At 49.0% G+C, this 18,669-nt stretch overlaps 1 protein-coding gene across 1 annotated transcript; it reads right to left on the bottom strand.

The window, feature by feature from the left end:
- Nucleotides 1-370: 370 nt before the first annotated feature.
- clip3 (CAP-GLY domain containing linker protein 3) lies at nt 371-17,906 on the bottom strand. Its single transcript, XM_030381851.1, is given in 15 exon segments — nt 371-2,995; nt 3,627-3,699; nt 4,010-4,077; nt 5,841-5,964; nt 6,583-6,714; nt 8,281-8,416; nt 8,418-8,458; nt 9,391-9,526; nt 10,768-11,004; nt 11,617-11,735; nt 13,257-13,418; nt 14,165-14,258; nt 15,084-15,223; nt 15,311-15,691; nt 17,775-17,906. Coding segments are annotated over 14 exon segments (1,890 nt in total). The 5' UTR covers nt 15,684-15,691; nt 17,775-17,906; the 3' UTR covers nt 371-2,940.
- Nucleotides 17,907-18,669: the final 763 nt, after the last annotated feature.

Genomic DNA, 18,669 nt, shown 5'->3' with positions numbered 1-18,669 from the left:
GAAGGATATAAGATAGTTTTACGCACGGACGGCCCTGTATGTTTATCAACCTGAATAAACGCTTCTTGGTACAATTCATTTTCCGCGTGGTGTTTTTTATTTTTTACTACTCGTTATTTTGGGAGCTGTGTGACAGCAGCGTCGCGAGGACTTCTTTAGCAAGGACAGATTGGCGATATCTGAGACTTTAGGGGAAAAGGGGGTTTATTAAAGGAGTACCTTCATCTAGTGATGGCTTAAGGGGTTCCCTTCATAATATTAAGGGGAACACACGAGGCATTATGGACCAGTTCTGTGTTTCGTTAACACCGCTGGCCCGTAGAGGGCCACAGAGAGCCGTTCTGTCAATCAAACACCAGACAGACAAAAGTAGAAAACCACATCAATTATCTTTTATTATTGTATTCATAAAGTTATCACTGATATTAGAAGCAGTTTCATGCGGAAGAGATGACAAAACTGTCTTTAAAAATGAAATACTACGATAGAGAGAGAGAGAGAGAGAGAGAGAGAGAGAGAGAGAGAGAGAGAGAGAGAGAGAGAGAGAGAGAGAGAGAGAGAGAGAGAGAGAGAGAGAGAGAGAGAGAGAGAGAAAGAGAGAGAGAGTTTGAGGGAGAGAGATTGAGGGCGATTGAGGGAGAGAGAGCATGCAGTGAGTTTTAATTTCAACACTGAACACAAACATGGTCTTCTCCCCTGACCTCACAACGTGTGGGACTACAAAACAAAGTAAACGATAAAGTACACTTAGTGAACTATCCAAATTGTATTCAGGATGATGGTATGAGGAACGGTAAAACGTTGTATTTATATGTTCAGCTTTAAACAGAATGGGTTCGACCGGTAACTTCAGTTTGTCAATCCAGCACAACGAACATTTAGTTGTAGTAATAAAAGGATCGATTATCTTCATAAAACCCCCTCGGCCCGCTGGCGCCCCCTTCTGGTCGGATCAGAGGGTCGCGGTCTGAACTGAGGTGGAGGTGAACACCACATTATCCTCCTTAGGGAGGCGCTAGGGTAAATAGCAACATTTATAGTTCATTGACAAGTTGTAACTAGTCTCTCCGACTAGTTTATACAACATAGCGCAGCAAAGAGAATTATCTAGAACACAGAGAGCTGGAATGGTCTACTGAGCTACTTCAGATATTCTTCTGTTTCCAGTCTAAATGATTTATAGGACACCTCGCCTATTTCCCTGTTCCCAAGAGCTGTGTTCACCCAGTCACCAGAGAGCTAGAGCTGTGTTCACCCAGTCACCAGAGAGCTAGAGCTGTGTTCACCGAGTCATCAGAGATCTAGAGGTGTGTGTTTGTGTGTGTTTGTGTGCGACACACGTCAGTGTACTTAAAGAGCAACGTTGACATTACCAGCATCTCCACACACAGACACAGATTACATATGGCTATATATCAGCAGGACTCAAGGGTGATGACACTCCTTCAGTGACGGGGGAGGATGGGGGAGAGGGGGGGTGATGGGGGAGAGGAAGAGAGGACAGAGAGAGGAGACGAGGGGGATAACACGACAGGACAAGCCCTCCTCCACGGATCAGGACATCAATCTATCCTCACGGTAAACACCAACCAACTCAGAACCTCATGAGGGCAGAATACCTCTCTGCTGTTATCAACTCTGACAGGGTTAGGAAATATTCACTTCCAAGTGAATATTCACTTCCAAGTGAATCAAGCGGGCAGTGAGTGGATTACACCAGATATGGGACAGGAACACACAGTGGGCTCGACATACTGTCTTACTGGATCAATTGCAATGAATATATTCAACCTAGTATGAATATATATGATTATTATATTATTATATTCTAGATGGGGTAGCGCTGAAAGCATCAGTGCTGCTATTGGTTGGACCGTATGCCCCGCCCTCGTGGACGACCATGTATGGTATGAAGGGGCTTTCTTTGGCATGTTGGCTTTAATGTTTGCATACGTTAGATAGAGATGATCTCTCTCTGGCCCTGAACCAAGGAACATGGAAGAAACACCTCAACACTTACTGCTAGTTAGAGTTAAAACGTACTGCTAGTTAGTGTTAAAACATACTGTCAGTTAGCGTTAAAACGTACTGCTAGTTAGTGTTAAAACATACTGTCAGTTAGCGTTAAAACGTACTGCTAGTTAGTGTTAAAACGTACTGCTATATAGGGTTAAAAAGTACTGCTAGTTAGTGTAAAAATGTACTGCTAGTTAGTTTTAAATCATTCTGCTAGTTAGTGTTATAGCGTATCACTTGTTAGTGTTAAAACGTACCACTAGGTAGCTTTAAAACATACTGCTAGGTAGTGTGAAAACATACTGCTAGTTAGTGTTAAAAAGTACCGCTAGTTAGTGGTTGAGTAAGAAACACTGAACTTTAGTTGGAGTTGAGTTTGGAGGTTGAACCACGAGTTAGTGATAAAGTTTGGGATCCTGTTGGTTCCGATGGGTTTCCTAAAGAAGTGATCTATTCAGACTCTTAGTTCCCACTCGAAGAGCAGACACTTCTATCATTGTTCTGCCCGTAAAGTACAGGAACATCAAGCCACATCTCCAGCACACCTGGCTGGGACGGCTGAGCTCCAAACATCCTCTCCTGGAGCCTGCTCTTTGTCTTCTAGGGTCTGAGCCCACGCTGGGGTACTGTCAGTCTCTCTGAGTGACAGGAGGCGGGATGGAACACTCAACCAGCAGGTACACCAGCCAGGCCGAACCCTAACCCCACCTGAACCTCCAGGAGGCATCCCACGTAAAGTTAGGGAGGGAGGGAGGGAGGGAGGGAGGGAGGGAGGGAGGGAGGTTGAAAGTGATTTACGACGCGAGAATATGAATGTATAACTGCAACAGCAAGAAGAGAGTCAGAGAGGGAGAGAGGGAGGAGAGGGAGGAGAGGGAGTAGTGGGAGGAGTGGGAGGAGAGGGTGAAGGAGATTAAGGAGTGATTAGGACTGCATCTCCGCACGCAGCATCCATGGAAACCAACAGCAGAAGAGTAACCTGGAGAGGAGGAGAGGAGGAGAGAGGAGAGGGGAGAGAGGAGAGGGGAGAGAGGAGAGAGGAGAGAGGAGAGAGGAGAGAGGAGAGAGGAGAGGGGAGAGGGGAGAGGGGAGAGAGGAGAGAGGAGAGGAGGAGAGGAGGAGAGGAGGAGAGGGGAGGAGAGGAGGAGAGAGGGGAGAGGAAGAGAGGTGGAGGAATAGAAGGCAAGAAGATCGACAGATAAGAAGGAGGGGAGGAGGAGCAGTAGAAAAAGTCTCAAGGTTAAAAAACGAGGAATTGTTTAAATATTGAGTTAGTCAATGTGTGTGTGTGTGTGTGTGTGTGTGTGTGTGTGTGTGTGTGTGTGTGTGTGTGTGTGTGTGTGTGTCGGTGGGGGGGTTCTATCTGTGTGTGTGTGTGTGTGTGTGTGTGTGTGTGTGTGTGTGTGTGTGTGTGTGTCTGTGGGGGGGGGTTCTATCTGTGTGAGTGTGTGTGTGTGTGTGTGTGTGTGTGTGTGTGTGTGTGTATGTGTGTGTGTGTGTGTGTGTGTGTGTGTGTGTGTGTGTGTGTGGGGGGGGTTCTATCTGTGTGTGCGTGTGTGTGTGTGTGTGTGTGTGTGGTTGTGTGACTGTGTGTGTGTCTCGCTGTCTACCTGGAGATGGAGTTCTCTGAGGTGAGGTCTTTCGGAGACCGCACCGTGTTGAAGTTCCGTTTGGGTTGAGACACTGAAAAACAAAACACCTCCAGTCATGAACCGCACACACATTCACCCTCAGAGTGGAGCTTAGGGGTTCACCAAAACAGGGATCAGAAGGAACCAACCCCGTGTTCAGTACTGACCTGAGTTCAGTACTGACCTGTGTTCAATACTGACCAGTATTCAGGTGTTCAGGTACCGAAATGTGTTCTGTACTGACCTGGGTTCAGTACTGACCTAGGTTCAGTACTGACCTGGGTTCAGTACTGACCTGGGTTCAGTACTGACCTGGGTTCAGTACTGACCTAGGTTCAGGTAATAAAGCCGTGTCTACTTACTGGAGACCTGGTGAACCTTCTTCACCGCAGAGTTGTCGTTCTGGAAACCTTCCTTCGGTCCTCCGATTCTGAACCAGGAAAACAATCTTTAGTGCTTTGTCACCTGTATCCTCTATCACCTGTATCCTCTTACACCTGTATCCTCTATCACCTGTATCCTTTATAACCTGTATCCTCTATCACCTGTATCCTCTTACACCTGTATCCTTCATCACCTGTATCCTTCATCACCTGTATCCTTTATCCCTGGATCAGAGATGATTTATCCCCTGTATCAAAGATTCTGTTAACTGTATAGAAGATTGTTGATCACCTGTACTAAAGACCATCAATCCTTGTATCAAATACTCTCTAAAACCTGCACGAAAGACTCTAATGTGGCTAAACGACTCTAATCACCTGTATCGAAGACTCATATCCAAGTCTCTAATCACCTGTATCGAAGACTCATATCAAAGACTCTAATCACCTGTATCGAAGACTCCTATCAAAGACTCTAATCACCTGTATCGAAGACTCATATCAAAGACTCATATCAAAGACTCTAATCACCTGTATCGAAGACTCATATCCAAGTCTCTAATCACCTGTATCGAAGACTCATATCAAAGACTCTAATCACCTGTATCGAAGACTCCTATCAAAGACTCTAATCACCTGTATCGAAGACTCATATCAAAGACTCATATCAAAGACTCTAATCACCTGTATCGAAGACTCATATCAAAGACTCATATCAAAGACTCTAATCACCTGTATCGAAGACTCATATCAAAGACGCGAATAACCAGTATCAAAGACTCTAATCACCTGTATCAAAGCCTTTATCATCCATATCATAGACTCTAATCACCTGTATCAAAGACTATATTACACATATCAAGGTTCTGAATCAAAGACTCTGAATCAATGACTTTTTATCAAAGTCTCTGTATCCATTAATCAAAGACTCTAATCCCCTGTATCAAAGACTCTAATCCCCTGTATCAAAGACACCATTACCCATATCAAACACTCCAATCACCAGTATCAAACACTCATTTTGCATCAAAGATTCTGAATCAAAGACGATTGATCAAAGACTCTGGACCATAAACTCTGGATCAAATACTCTGTATCACATAGGCTCACTCAGCAATATCAAAGACTCCTATCACCTGTAACAAAGACCCCATAACCCATATCAAACACCAATCGACTGTGTCAAACACTAATTTGGCATCAAAGATTCTGAATCAAAGATGATTGATCAAAGACTCTAGACCATACACTCTGGATCAAATACTCTGGATCACATTTATCAAAGAATGTATTTCCTGTATCAACGACTCCCTCATCCGTATCAAAGGCTCTCTTACCAGTTTCAAAAAGACTCTACCTTCTATATCAAAGACTCTACCATCTGTATCAAAGACTCCCTCATCTGTATCCAAGACTCCCTCATCAATGTCAGACTTTGTCAGCTGTATCAAATACCCTGTATCACATGTATGCTTTATGTACTTTTGTTTTAAATGTTTAACTTTTATTTAGCTTATATTCAATTTGTACACAGTCCTTCTCCTTTCCTCTAGAGCAGAGAAATTGGTACAGAAAAATCTAACACCATGATTAAGAGATCAACATATAGAACAATTATACAAAAAGGAATAGTAAAATAAATAAATAATATAAATGCATATCGATATACATACATATGTACACATACAGTATATACATATATGTTCAAAGGCAAATAGGCCTACATACAAATACATATCAATAAAACATAAAGATACTTAAATAAAAAACAACGTATGGATGCCTAAATAAACGAAGCGTGATGGCTGACCTTTGCACGCGGGAGGGCGGAGCGAACACGCCGTATTTGGGCAGGCAGGTGAAGTAGCGCACGCCAAACACCGAGCCGTCGTGTTTCCCTGTCTGCATCTCCAGCTCCACTCCGAACCAGTAGCCTGCAGGGACACAGCACCCCCTGGTGGTCATTATACTAAACACTCATCAGTAGCACTGAGAACCAGTAGCCTGCAGGGACACAGCACCTCCTGGTGGTCATTGTACTATACACTCATCAGTAGCACTGAGAACCAGTAGCCTGCAGGGACACAGCACCCCCTGGTGGTCATTATACTATACACTCATCAGTAGCACTGAGAACCAGCAGCATGCAGGGACACAGCATTAACTAATACCACTGTATGTGTGTACAGTACTAATACCACTGTATGTGTGTACAGTACTAATACCACTGTATGTGTATACAGTACTACACTACTAACTTATACCGCTGTATGTGTATACAGTACTAATACCGCTGTATGTGTATACAGTACTACAGTACTAACTAATACCGCTGTATGTGTATACAGTACTATTACCACTGTATGTGTATACAGTACTAAAGTACTAACTGATACAACTGTATGTGTACAGTACTATTACCACTGTATGTGTATACAGTACTAAAGTACTAACTAATACCACTGTATGTGTACAGTACTATTACCACTGTATGTGTACAGTAGGAGTGCAGGGGATAGATAGCAGAAGTATATATCCTAGATATTCCTCACCGGGAGCGAAGTCGGTTTTCCCGTAGAAGCGGACTGTGCCGATCTTCTGGCCGGCCACCAGGACCTGGTCTCCCAGCTCCACGTTGAGACCTTCTGGGTCCAGCAGCTCCTCCGATAACTTCTTCTTCAGGGCTGGGGGGACAACAAGTATGAGTACTAATACACACAGTAATACATAAGTAATACACATAGTAATACATATAGTACAATTAGTACTGTATGTATCTCCTTCTGTGTAATTGGCTGACTCATTAGTTCCCTCACTCTCCACCTCCAGCTGGTGTGTGGTGAGCGTTCTGGCACAGATTGGCTGCCGTGCATCATCCCAGTGGGGGCTACACACTGGTGGTGGTGAGTGAGGTCCCCCCTTCACCGTAAAGCGTCTTTGAGTGTCTAGAAGAGCGCTATATAAATGTAATCCATTCTTCTTATTATGATTATTATAAAGGAACTTGGTCCCTTCTCTGGGACTCCAACCCGACCTAAAGGAACTTGGTCCTTTCTCTGGGACTCCAACCCGACCTAAAGGAACTTGGTCCCTTCTCTGGGACTCCAACCCGACCTAAAGGAACTTGGTCCTTCCTCTGGGACTCCAACCCGACCTAAAGGAACTTGGTCCTTCCTCTGGGACTCCAACCCGACCTAAAGGAACTTGGTCCCTTCTCTGGGACTCCAACCCGACCTACAGGAACTTGGTCCTTCCTCTGGGACTCCAACCCGACCTAAAGGAACTTGGTCCTTCCTCTGGGACTCCAACCCGACCTAAAGGAACTTGGTCCTTTCTCTGGGACTCCAACCCGACCTAAAGGAACTTGGTCCTTTCTCTGGGACTCCAACCCGACCTAAAGGAACTTGGTCCTTTCTCTGGGACTCCAACCCGACCTAAAGGAACTTGGTCCTTCCTCTGGGACTCCAACCCGACCTAAAGGAACTTGGTCCTTTCTCTGGGACTCCAACCCGACCTAAAGGAACTTGGTCCTTCCTCTGGGACTCCAACCCGACCTAAAGGAACTTGGTCCTTTCTCTGGGACTCCAACCCGACCTAAAGGAACTTGGTCCTTCCTCTGGGACTCCAACCCGACCTAAAGGAACTTGGTCCTTTCTCTGGGACTCCAACCCGACCTAAAGGAACTTGGTCCTTCCTCTGGGACTCCAACCCGACCTACAGGAACTTGGTCCTTCCTCTGGGACTCCAACCCGACCTAAAGGAACTTGGTCCTTCCTCTGGGACTCCAGCCCAGATTCTAGGACTCCAACCCAGACAGGCCGTGGGTCTCAAACCCTTATCCTTTCTCTCTGGTATCAGATCATGTATCTTTCTGGTGATCTGCTAGCTGGCCGCCCCATAAGCAGGCCGCAAAAAAGAGTGCCTCTGTAGGCAGCCTACGCTCCGAGATCGTACACCAAAACAAATGGTACTACCTACCACTCAAAACCAAGTAAATAGTATTCCAACCGATCACAGACACGGGGTGGGTCTTTAGGGGTTTTGCGCTGCGTTCATGGTAGTTTTTACTGGATGCACGAAGCACAGAGGGAGGGGCAAGCGGGCTCTGTTTGTTTGGGATCTCGCTTCAAATACCGACAGAAGTGACGTCAGCCAACATGGCCGACACAACCTTTAAAGGAAGGAGACCAGCCCGGCCCCAGGGATGTTGGAGGAAACATCTCAGTCCACGAAGCTCCTAGCAGCCTTACCTTTCTCCCTCTCCTTCTCCCGCTCCCTCTCCCTCTCCTTCTCCTTCTTCTTCTCCTTCTTGGTCTTGCTGGCGAGGCGGGAGGCCAGGTCGAGGCGGGGGGTCCGGGGCGCGGAGATGACCGCGGGGGGGGGGCTGCTCCACCGCCCGGGAGATCTTAGACACCGGCGCAAAGATACCTGAGGACCACAATACACCTGTTAGATACACCTGAGGACCACAATACACCTGTTAGATACACCTGAGGACCACAATAAACCTGTTAGATACACCTGAGGACCACAATACACCTGTCAGATACACCCGAGGACCACAATACACCTGTTAGATACACCTGAGGACCACAATACACCTGTTAGATACACCTGAGGACCACAATACACCTGTTAGATACACCTGAGGACCACAATACACCTGTCAGATACACCTGAGGACCACAATACACCTGTTAGATACACCTGAGGACCACAGTACAGAACATAGGCCTGTTAAAGATACCTTAGGACCACAATACACCTGTTAGGTACACCTGAGGACCACAATACACCTGTTAGATACACCTGAGGACCACTATACACCTGTTAGATACACCTGAGGACCACAATACAGAACATAGGCCTGTTAAAGATACCTGAGGACCACAATGCACCTGTCAGATATACTATTAAATCTACCTTACACAGATATTGTGTTGTGTATATTGTGGCTTATTATATTTAAGTATAGAAGTATTGCAGTATTATCCCAGTAGTATTGCAGTAGTACTGCAGTAGTATTGCAGTAGTATTGCAGTATTATTCCAGTAGTATAGTACCTAGCTTGGGGGGATATGAAGAAGTATTGTACTAGTATTGTACTAGTATTGTGCTAGTATTGTATTAGTATTGTACTAGTATTGCAGTAGTACTGGTACCTAGCTTGGGGGGAGATGAAGTAGTATTGTGCTAGTATTGTATTAGTATTGTACTAGTATTGCAGTAGTACTGGTACCTAGCTTGGGGGGAGATGAAGTAGTATTGTACTAGTATTGCAGTAGTACTGGTACCTAGCTTGGGGGGAGATGAAGTAGTATTGTACTAGTATTGTACTAGTATTGCAGTAGTACTGGTACCTAGCTTGGGGGGGCAGATGAAGTAGCGGACTCCGCCCACGCTGCCGTCGTTCTTGCCCTCGGGGCGGTCCAGCTCCACCCCCACCCACTGGCCGCTCGCAAACTCAGTGGTCCCACAGAACCGCAGAGTCCCGGGCTGGAGGGGGGAGAGGGGAGGAGAGGGGGAGAGGGGAGAGAGGGGAGGAGAGGGGGAGAGGGGAGGAGGAGAGGGGAGAGGGGAGGAGGAGAGGGGAGAGAGGAGGAGAGGGGAGGAGGAGAGGGGAGAGAGGAGAGGGGAGAGGAGAGGGGTGGAGAGGGGAGGAGGAGAGTGGAGGAGGAGAAGAGGAGGAGAGGGGAGGAGGAGAGGGGAGGAGGAGAGGAGGAGAGGGGAGGAGGAGAGGGGGGGAGAGGGGACGGGAGGGAGAGAGGAGGAGGGGAGAAACACAGGACATCCAAGCTGATTCAAAGAGCAGGGTATATCATTCAGCGTTACATTAGTTGGGACCTGACCTCCGACCTGTCAGGTGCAATGTATATTTCTGATGGCTGTCAGTAATGTTAGCGCTGTGATAGCGGTTAGCTGAGGTTAGCTAGGTGTAGCTAGGTGTTGGCTAAGGCGCTAAGCAGGGAAGAGGTAAGCTAACTGATCATTACGTTAATTAATTACTTAACAAATACATTATTTGAAGGGAATGTGTCAAGTTCTTCCCAGATTTCAGACCCAGAGTCTGACTCAACCGACTATGGATGAGGTCCCGGAGTCGGTCCCTCTAGGTTTCCACGGTAACGGATTCAGTCGCCGCGGGCAACGCGGCCCACCCACCTGTCTGGGGGGGATTGTAGATGAGATGCCGTCGCCTGTGTTCGGGTTGCTACGGGGCTACGTAGTCGGAACACACGGTTCAGAACAACCAACAACACCAGGGTTACTATAGCAACAACCGCGCGACGCTACGTCGCAAAACTTCACATCGCGTCCTAAACATCGTTTGTAACATCGTTGGTATAAAATGATCATTGAGGTAAGAAACAAACAATCCTGAAAGATCAGATACACAGAAGTAATGTAAATATGTCATAGAATACGGAATAAGGACTAATGAGGTGTAGAGGCCCGGTGTCGTATCATAGCAACGCTGTCTGGTTGTCGTGGTGACAGATGCACCAATGGCTGTTGTGTAGCTCTAGGGTTGGGGGTAGGCTGTGTTAACCTCCCAACCCCGAACCCTATTCCTGGTACTGACATTAACCATGACCCTAACATCTAACCCCACCCTAACTACTAACATTACCCTTGCCTTACCTAACAACAAACTCCATCCTAACCCATCACCCATCCCCCTGCCCTCTGACCCCTGCCCCACCCCCTGCCCTCTGACCTCCGCCCCCTGCCCCCACCTTCATGTCGTCCAGCAGCACGCGGTCCCCCAGCTTCAGCCCCAGGGAGGACAGCATGACGTTCCCCGGGATGTTGTCGTAGTTGGGCAGCGTGGCGCGGGGCAGCAGGCAGCTCAGCGGCACGGCGTCCAGCAGCAGCATCTTCAGCTCCTTAGCAACCAGCGCCGCCTCCGCCTTGTCCAGCGTCATGTCCATGGGGTCGGGGACCACGTCGGCCGGGCCCTGGCCCTTATCGTTCTGGGGGAGGGAGGGGGAGGGAGACAGGAGAGTGAGTCAGGAGGGAGGAGAGAGGGAGAGAGGGGAGGGGGACAGGAGAGTGAGTCAGGAGGGAGGAGAGAGGAAGGAGGGAGGAGAGGGAGGAGGGAGGAGAGGGGACAGGAGAGTGAGTCAGGAGGGAGGAGAGAGGAAGGAGGGAGAGGAGGGAGGAGGGAGGGAGGAGGGAGAGGAGGGAGGGAGGAGGAGGAGGGAGAGAGCGGGAGAGAGGGGGAGGGAGACAGGAGAGTGAGTCATGAGGGAAGAGAGAGGAAGGAGGGAGGAGAGGGAGGAGGGGGAGGGGGGAGAGAGGGGGAGGGAGGGGAGGGAGGGGAGGGAGACAGGAGAGTGAGTCAGGAGGGAGGAGAGGGAGGAGGGAGGGAGGAGGGAGAGAGCGGGAGAGAGGGGGAGGGAGGAGTGGGAGACAAGAGAGTGAGTCAGGAAGGAGGGAAGAGAGGGAGGAGGGAGGGAGGAGGGAGAGGTCGGAGAGGGAGGGAGGGAGGGGAGGGAAAATAAAGGAGGAGATGGATGAGAGGGGGTCCATGTTGACCAGACTCAGGACCACCCGGAGCGCCGGAGGAGAGGGGCGGTGGTTACCCTGACGACGGGGCTGGCCCCGTGCTCCAGCAGACATCTGACGGAGCCCAGACAGAGGTTGGAGGCGGCGATGTGAAGGGCGGTGCCGTGGCTGAAGTCACTGCAGGTGGAGTTCAGAACTACACACACACACACTGTCAGTACACACTACACACACACACACTGTCAGTACACACTACACACACACACACACTGTCAGTACACACTACACACACACACACACTGTCAGTACACACTACACACACACACTGTCAGTGCACACTACACACACACACACACACACAATGTCAGTACACACTACACACACACACACACACACTGTCAGTACACACTACACACACACACACACTGTCAGTGCACACTACACACACACACACACTGTCAGTACACACTACACACACACACACACACTGTCAGTACACACTACACACACACACACACACTGTCAGTGCACACTACACACACACACACACTGTCAGTACACACTACACACACACACACTGTCAGTACACACTACACACACACACACACTGTCAGTACACACTACACACACACACACACACACACTGTCAGTACACACTACACACACACACACACACACTGTCAGTACACACTACACACACACACACACACACACTTTCAGTACACACTACACACACACACACACACACTGTCAGTGCACACTACACACACACACACACACACACTGTCAGTACACACTACACACACACACACACACACACACACTGTCAGTACACACTACACACACACACACACACACTGTCAGTGCACACTACACACACTGTCAGTACACACTACACACACACACACTGTCAGTACACACTACACACACACACTGTCAGTACACACTACACACACACACACACACTGTCAGTACACACTACACACACACACACACACACACACACACACACACACACTGTCAGTACACTACACACACACACACACTGTCAGTACACACTACACACACACACACACTGTCAGTACACTACACACACACACACACACACACACACTGTCAGTACACACTACACACACACACACACACACACTGTCAGTACACACTACACACACACACACTGTCAGTACACACTACACGCACAACACACTGTGAGTACACACTACACACTGTCAGTACACACTACACACACACACACACACACTGTCAGTACACACTACACACACACACACACACACTGTCAGTACACAATACACACACAACATACTGTCAGTACACACTACACACACACAACACACTGCGAGTACACACTACACACACATACGCAACAAAACACACTGAGTACACACTACACAAACAAACACGTGTGCGTGCGTGCGTGCGGTTGTGTGTGTGTGCGTGTGTGCGGTTGCGTGCGTACGTGTGTGTGTGTGTGTGTGTGTGTGCGTGTGCACGTGTGTGTGTGTGTGTGCGTGTGCACGTGTGTGTGTGTGTGTGCGTGCGGTTGCGTGTGTCTGTGTGTGCGTGCGTGTGTACGTGCGGTTGCGTGTGCACGTGTGTGTGTGTGTGTGCGTGTGTGTGCGTGTGTGTGCGTGTGTGTGTGTGTGTGTGTGTGCGTGTGTGTGTGTGTGTCTGTGTGTGTGTGCGTGCGTGTGCGTACCGCGGGGGCTGGCGGCCCTCAGCAGCACTCTGATCAGCTGGGGGACGTCGAAGTAGGCGGCGTAGTGCAGCGCGTTCATGGAGGTCCAGCGGCTCCTCAGCCCCACGTCGGCCCCCAGAGAGATGAGCTGGCTGGCCAGGAGCAGGGCGGCCGCAGGGTCCCCTGGAGACACACAGCGCCCGTCTGTCTCTCTGTCTGTCTCTCTGAGGCACACACCGTCTGTCTGACACCTGGCTGTCTCTCTGTCTGTCTCTCTGTCTGTCTCTCTGGCTGTCTCACTGTCTGTCTCTCTGAGACACACACCGTCTGTCTGACACCGGTCTGTCTCTCTGGACACACACCGTCTGTCTGACACCGGTCTGTCTCTCTGGACACACACCGTCTGTCTGACACCGGTCTGTCTCTCTGGACACACACCGTCTGTCTGACACCGGTCTGTCTCTCTGGACACACACCGTCTGTCTGACACCGGTCTGTCTCTCTGGACACACACCGTCTGTCTGACACCGGTCTGACTTTCGGGACACAAACCTCTCACTCTCTGAGACCTGTCTCTCTCTCTGGACACACACACCTGTTTGTCTTTCTGGAGACCTGTCTGTCTCTCTGACACACACAGCTCTGACTCTCTGTAAACCTCTCTCTCTGTATACCTGTCTGACTCTCTGGAAACCTGTCTGACCCTCTGTAGACCTGTCTCTCTGCAGACCTGTCTGACTCTCTGTAGACCTGTCTGTCGGACTGCCTGTATACCCTTGTCCTTCTGTCTGTATACTGTATACTGTCTAACTGGTTGTCGCTCTATCTGTGTCTGAGTATTTGTCTGTCTGTATGTCTGTCTGTATGTATCTATAACTGTCTGTCTGTCTGTCTGTCGCTCCACCTGTCTGTCGCTCCACCTGTCTTACCTACTCCGTGGGCCCCAGCCTTACAGCTGTAGTGGAGCAGCGTCATGTCCGTCAGTCCGTCTCGGTCGTTGACATGACAACCACGCTTCAAGATCTAGGAGAGAAGAGAGCAGAGAGGAGAGAGGAAAGGAGAGGGAGATAGGAGAGGGGAGAGCAGAGAGGAGAGCAGAGAGGAGAGAGGAGAGGAGAGAGGAGCAGAGAGAGGAGAGAGGAGAGGAGAGGGAGATAGGAGAGGAGAGGGGAGAGCAGAGAGGAGAGGAGAGAGGAGAGAGGAGAGGAGAGAGGAGAGAGGAGAGCAGAGAGGAGAGAGGAAAGGAGAGGGAGATAGGAGAGGGGAGAGCAGAGAGGAAAGAGGGAAGAGAGGAGAGAGGGGAGGAGAGAGAAGAGGAGAGAGGAGAGAGGAGAGAGGAGAGGAGAGGAGGAGAGGAGAGGAGGAGAGAGGAAAGGAGAGGGAGATAGGAGAGGGGAGAGCAGAGAGGAGAGGAGAGAGGAGAGAGGAGAGAGGGGAGGAGAGAGAGGAGGGGAGAGGAGAGAGGAGAGGAGGGGAGAGGAGAGGAGTGGAGAGGAGAGGAGAGGAGAGGAGAGGAGAGAGGAGAGGAGAGGAGAGGAGAGAGGAGAGGGGGAAGAGAGGAGAGCAGAGAGGAGAGGAGGAGAGAGGAGAGGAGAGGAGAGAGGAGAGGAGAGGAGAGGAGAGGAGAGAGGAGAGGGGGAAGAGAGGAGAGCAGAGAGGAGAGGATAGAGGAGATAGTAAAGAGGAGAGAGGAGGTAAGTGGGTAGGAACAGGTAAGACTCTGCGTGCTTGTGTGTGCGTATGTGTGTTTGTGTGTGTGTGAGTGAGTGTGTGAATGTGTGTATGTGTCTGTGTGTGCGTGTGCGAGCGTGCGTGCGTGCGTGTGCGTGTGCGTGTGTGTGTGTGTACCTCGTTGCCGATGATGTGTATCTTGTGCTGGACCTGGGGGACCCACTGCCTGATGATGGCGAACAGCTCTGGGATCGTTGTGTCGGGGCTGGTGAGGATCTGCTGGCAGGCCGGGTCGTTGGGGTCGAAGAAGGTGAAGGCTGGGGGGGGAAAGGGTGGTAGCTGAGTGGGGGGTATGTGACGGGTATTTATAGACCTATATGTATTTCTTTGTATTTGTAAGTTACCGTAGTCCTTGGGCAGCGGGGCCTGGGCCGAGGGGTGAACCATGGGTCGGCGCTGCGGCTCCTGGACGGGGCTCAGCTGCTCCGTCACCACCGCCTGCTCTCCTCCAGGCTGTGGCTCCTCCCTCTCCTCCACCGCCTCCTCCTCCTCCTGTCTCCTGCCTTCCTCCTCCTCCGGCTCCTCCTCTTCGTCCTCTGCTCTCTCCTCCTTCTCCACCTCCTCCTGCTCCTCCTCTTCTAATTCATAGTCGTCTCCTTCTCCCTCTCCCTCCTCCTCCTCCTCGGTGAAGCGCTCCTCCTCCTCTCGCTGGGCCTGCGCCTCCTCTTGCTGGTCGCGCTCCTCGCGCTGCTCCTCTTGGTTCTCCTCTTTGGTCATCCCTCAGCCTGGGGGAGATGGGGGAGGAGGGGGAGATGGGGGAGGAGGTCAACATCTCCAGAGACTCCAGAACAAACAGAAGGAATCAAACTAAACTCATCATCTGAACCATTCAGGAGGACGTCAGGCAGCAGGCTGCACCCTACATCATACCTACTCTACGTCATACCTACCCTACATCATACCTACCCTACATCCTACCTACCCTACATCATACCCAACCTACGTCATACCCACCCTACGTCATACCTACCCTACGTCACACCTACCTTACAACATACCTACCCTACGTCATACCTACCCTACGTCATACCTACCCTACGTCATACCTACCCTACGTCACACCCACTCTATGTCACACCTACTCTACATCATACCTACCCTACATTATACCTACCCTACACCGCCTCTTCCCTACCCTACATCCTATCTACCCTCCCTCATACCTATCCTACCCTACGTCATAGCTACCCTAAATCATAGCTACCCTACATCATACCTACCCTACATCAAACCTATCCTACCCTACATCATACCTACCCTACATTATACCTATCCTACCCTACATCCTGTATCTACCCTACATCAAACCTACTCTACATCATACTTACCTTATATCATGTCTACCCTACATCATACCTAACATACATAATACCTATCCTACTCTATATCATATCTACTCTACTCTACATCATATCTACCCTACTCTACGTCCTAAGTATATACGCTACATCATACCTAACCTATCCTACCCTATATCCCCTCTATATTACCCTCCACCCTAATCCATACAACCCTACATCCTATCTACCCGACATTATATCTGTACTACTGTAAAGATATATATCCTACCCTACATAATAAGATAATAACAAAACATAATAACATTATATAATAAGATAATAACATAACATATGAACATGACAACATGATAACATAATAACATAATAACATGATAACATGATAACATATTAGCATGACAACATAATAACATGATAACATAATAACATAACATAATAACATGATAACATAACATGTTAACATGATAACATGATAAGACTATAACATTCCAACATACCAACATAATAACATAATAACACGATAACATGATAACATGATGACATGATAAAATAATAGCATGATAAAATAAAAACACAATAACATGACATAACATAATTACATGACATGATTACATAATAACATGATAACATAACATGACATGATAACAATATAATTTGATAACATGGTTGAACCTGGGGTGGGGTGTGAACCTTGTTATTCTCCTTATTAAAGGGGTGTAAACCTGAGCCTAACCGCGGAGCGTTTCGCTCTCTTCATCGTGAGCCCATGGGCTATAATCTTTAAAACGCTTCATAGTGGGATGACCCGGAACGGATCTTATCAGATTTGCAATAATAACGGGCAATAACAGGAGCTTCATTTTAAATTCAGTTTCTACTCACTGACAAATAACAAAACAAAACCACACCCCTTCGAGATGCTGTCAACACTAACATTAATATAAATGATAACATATGGAACACGAGATGTGATAACGTCTTCATGTCGGCTTGTCGGCCTATCCAGAACCGTGGCCCTCTCCATCCTCCATCTTACACCCGTAACACAACCACACGCATCCTCACTATGAATGAACGCAATGCACCGCTTCTGCCCTAGGGTGGTGTAGGGTGAAGTAGGGTAGTGTAGTGTAGGGAGCTGTAGGGGGTTGCAGGGTGGTGTAGTGTGGGACGTTGGGTGGGTCCTCGGTGGGTGGAGAGAGGATCCCGAGGTGCGTAGAGGATGGAGGGCGGCTGGTGCGACGCAGGGGAGGAGAGACGAATCAGACGGAAAACAACGCGGTACTGAACACCGCGATGTCCGGACACCAAGTGGCCTGGACCCCGCGGTGTCCGGCCAACCAGCCGGGCCGATAGTCTCCATTCGGTGATGAAATGCGTCACAGAAGAGCCATCTCCGATCAACACGAACATCCTCCATGAGCACGACACGGAGCCCAACCCACACAACAACATCCGACCACAGCGACGCAATAACAATACGGCGGGGCTCGAACCCAGCAGAACGTACCTGAACACAAGCCTGTAGTGGAGGATGGATCTGGTGAATCTGGTGATCTGGTTGATCTGGAGAATCTGCTTCTCGGGTTAGACGTCGGACACGTCGGACAACGGCTGCGATACACCGACTATGGTGGGATGCTCTCTCTCTCTCTCTCTCTCTCTCTCTCTCTCTCTCTCTCTCTCTCTCTCTCTCTCTCTCTCTCTCTCTCTCTCTCTCTCTCTCTCTCTCTCTCTCTCTCTCTCTCTCTCTCTCTCTCTCTCTCTCTCTCTCTCTCTCTCTCTCTCTCTCTCTCTCTCTCTCTCTCTCTCTCTCTCTCTCTCTCTCTCTCTCTCTCTCTCTCTCTCTCTCTCTCTCTCTCTCTCTCTCTCTCTCTCTCTCTCTCCGTCACGGCTGACTCATGTTCTGAATCTGTAGACGATGTGAATGCAGCCTCCCCAGTAAAACGACTCCTGTAATGACTCATTTTTTAATCCTTCTGCTCCTATTGCGGAGATTGGATATAGGCCTAACCACATATATATATAATAAATGTTTTCCATGGTGACTGACCTCTAGTGGACATAACACGTCAGTGACAGACGACAGACCGACCGACAACCAGAGAGAAAGACAGACAGACAGAAGTATAATCACGTCAAATTATAAATGATTATTTTTTAAGCCTAAAAGCAATCAATAAATATAACTTCGAAAAAACTCATCCATGGCGGTCCAGAATGATTTGGGTGTGAGATAGAGTCTGGGCAGAGCTCCCCCCCCCCCAGACAGAGCTCCGAACGTCAACCCATGAGGGGGCCTCTTGGTCGTGACGTCAGAGTCCTCGGAAAAGTGCCTCTGACCTCACGAAAATAACTCTATCTGCGTTAGGAACATAGGATTCGTACAGATCATATTCTATTCT

This window comes from Gadus morhua, chromosome 16 (genome assembly GCF_902167405.1).
Source record: "Gadus morhua chromosome 16, gadMor3.0, whole genome shotgun sequence".
In the NCBI taxonomy this organism is placed as follows: domain Eukaryota; kingdom Metazoa; phylum Chordata; class Actinopteri; order Gadiformes; family Gadidae; genus Gadus; species Gadus morhua.
The sequence above is the reverse complement of the archived record's forward strand: the minus strand, read 5'-3'. Positions and strand labels throughout refer to the sequence as shown.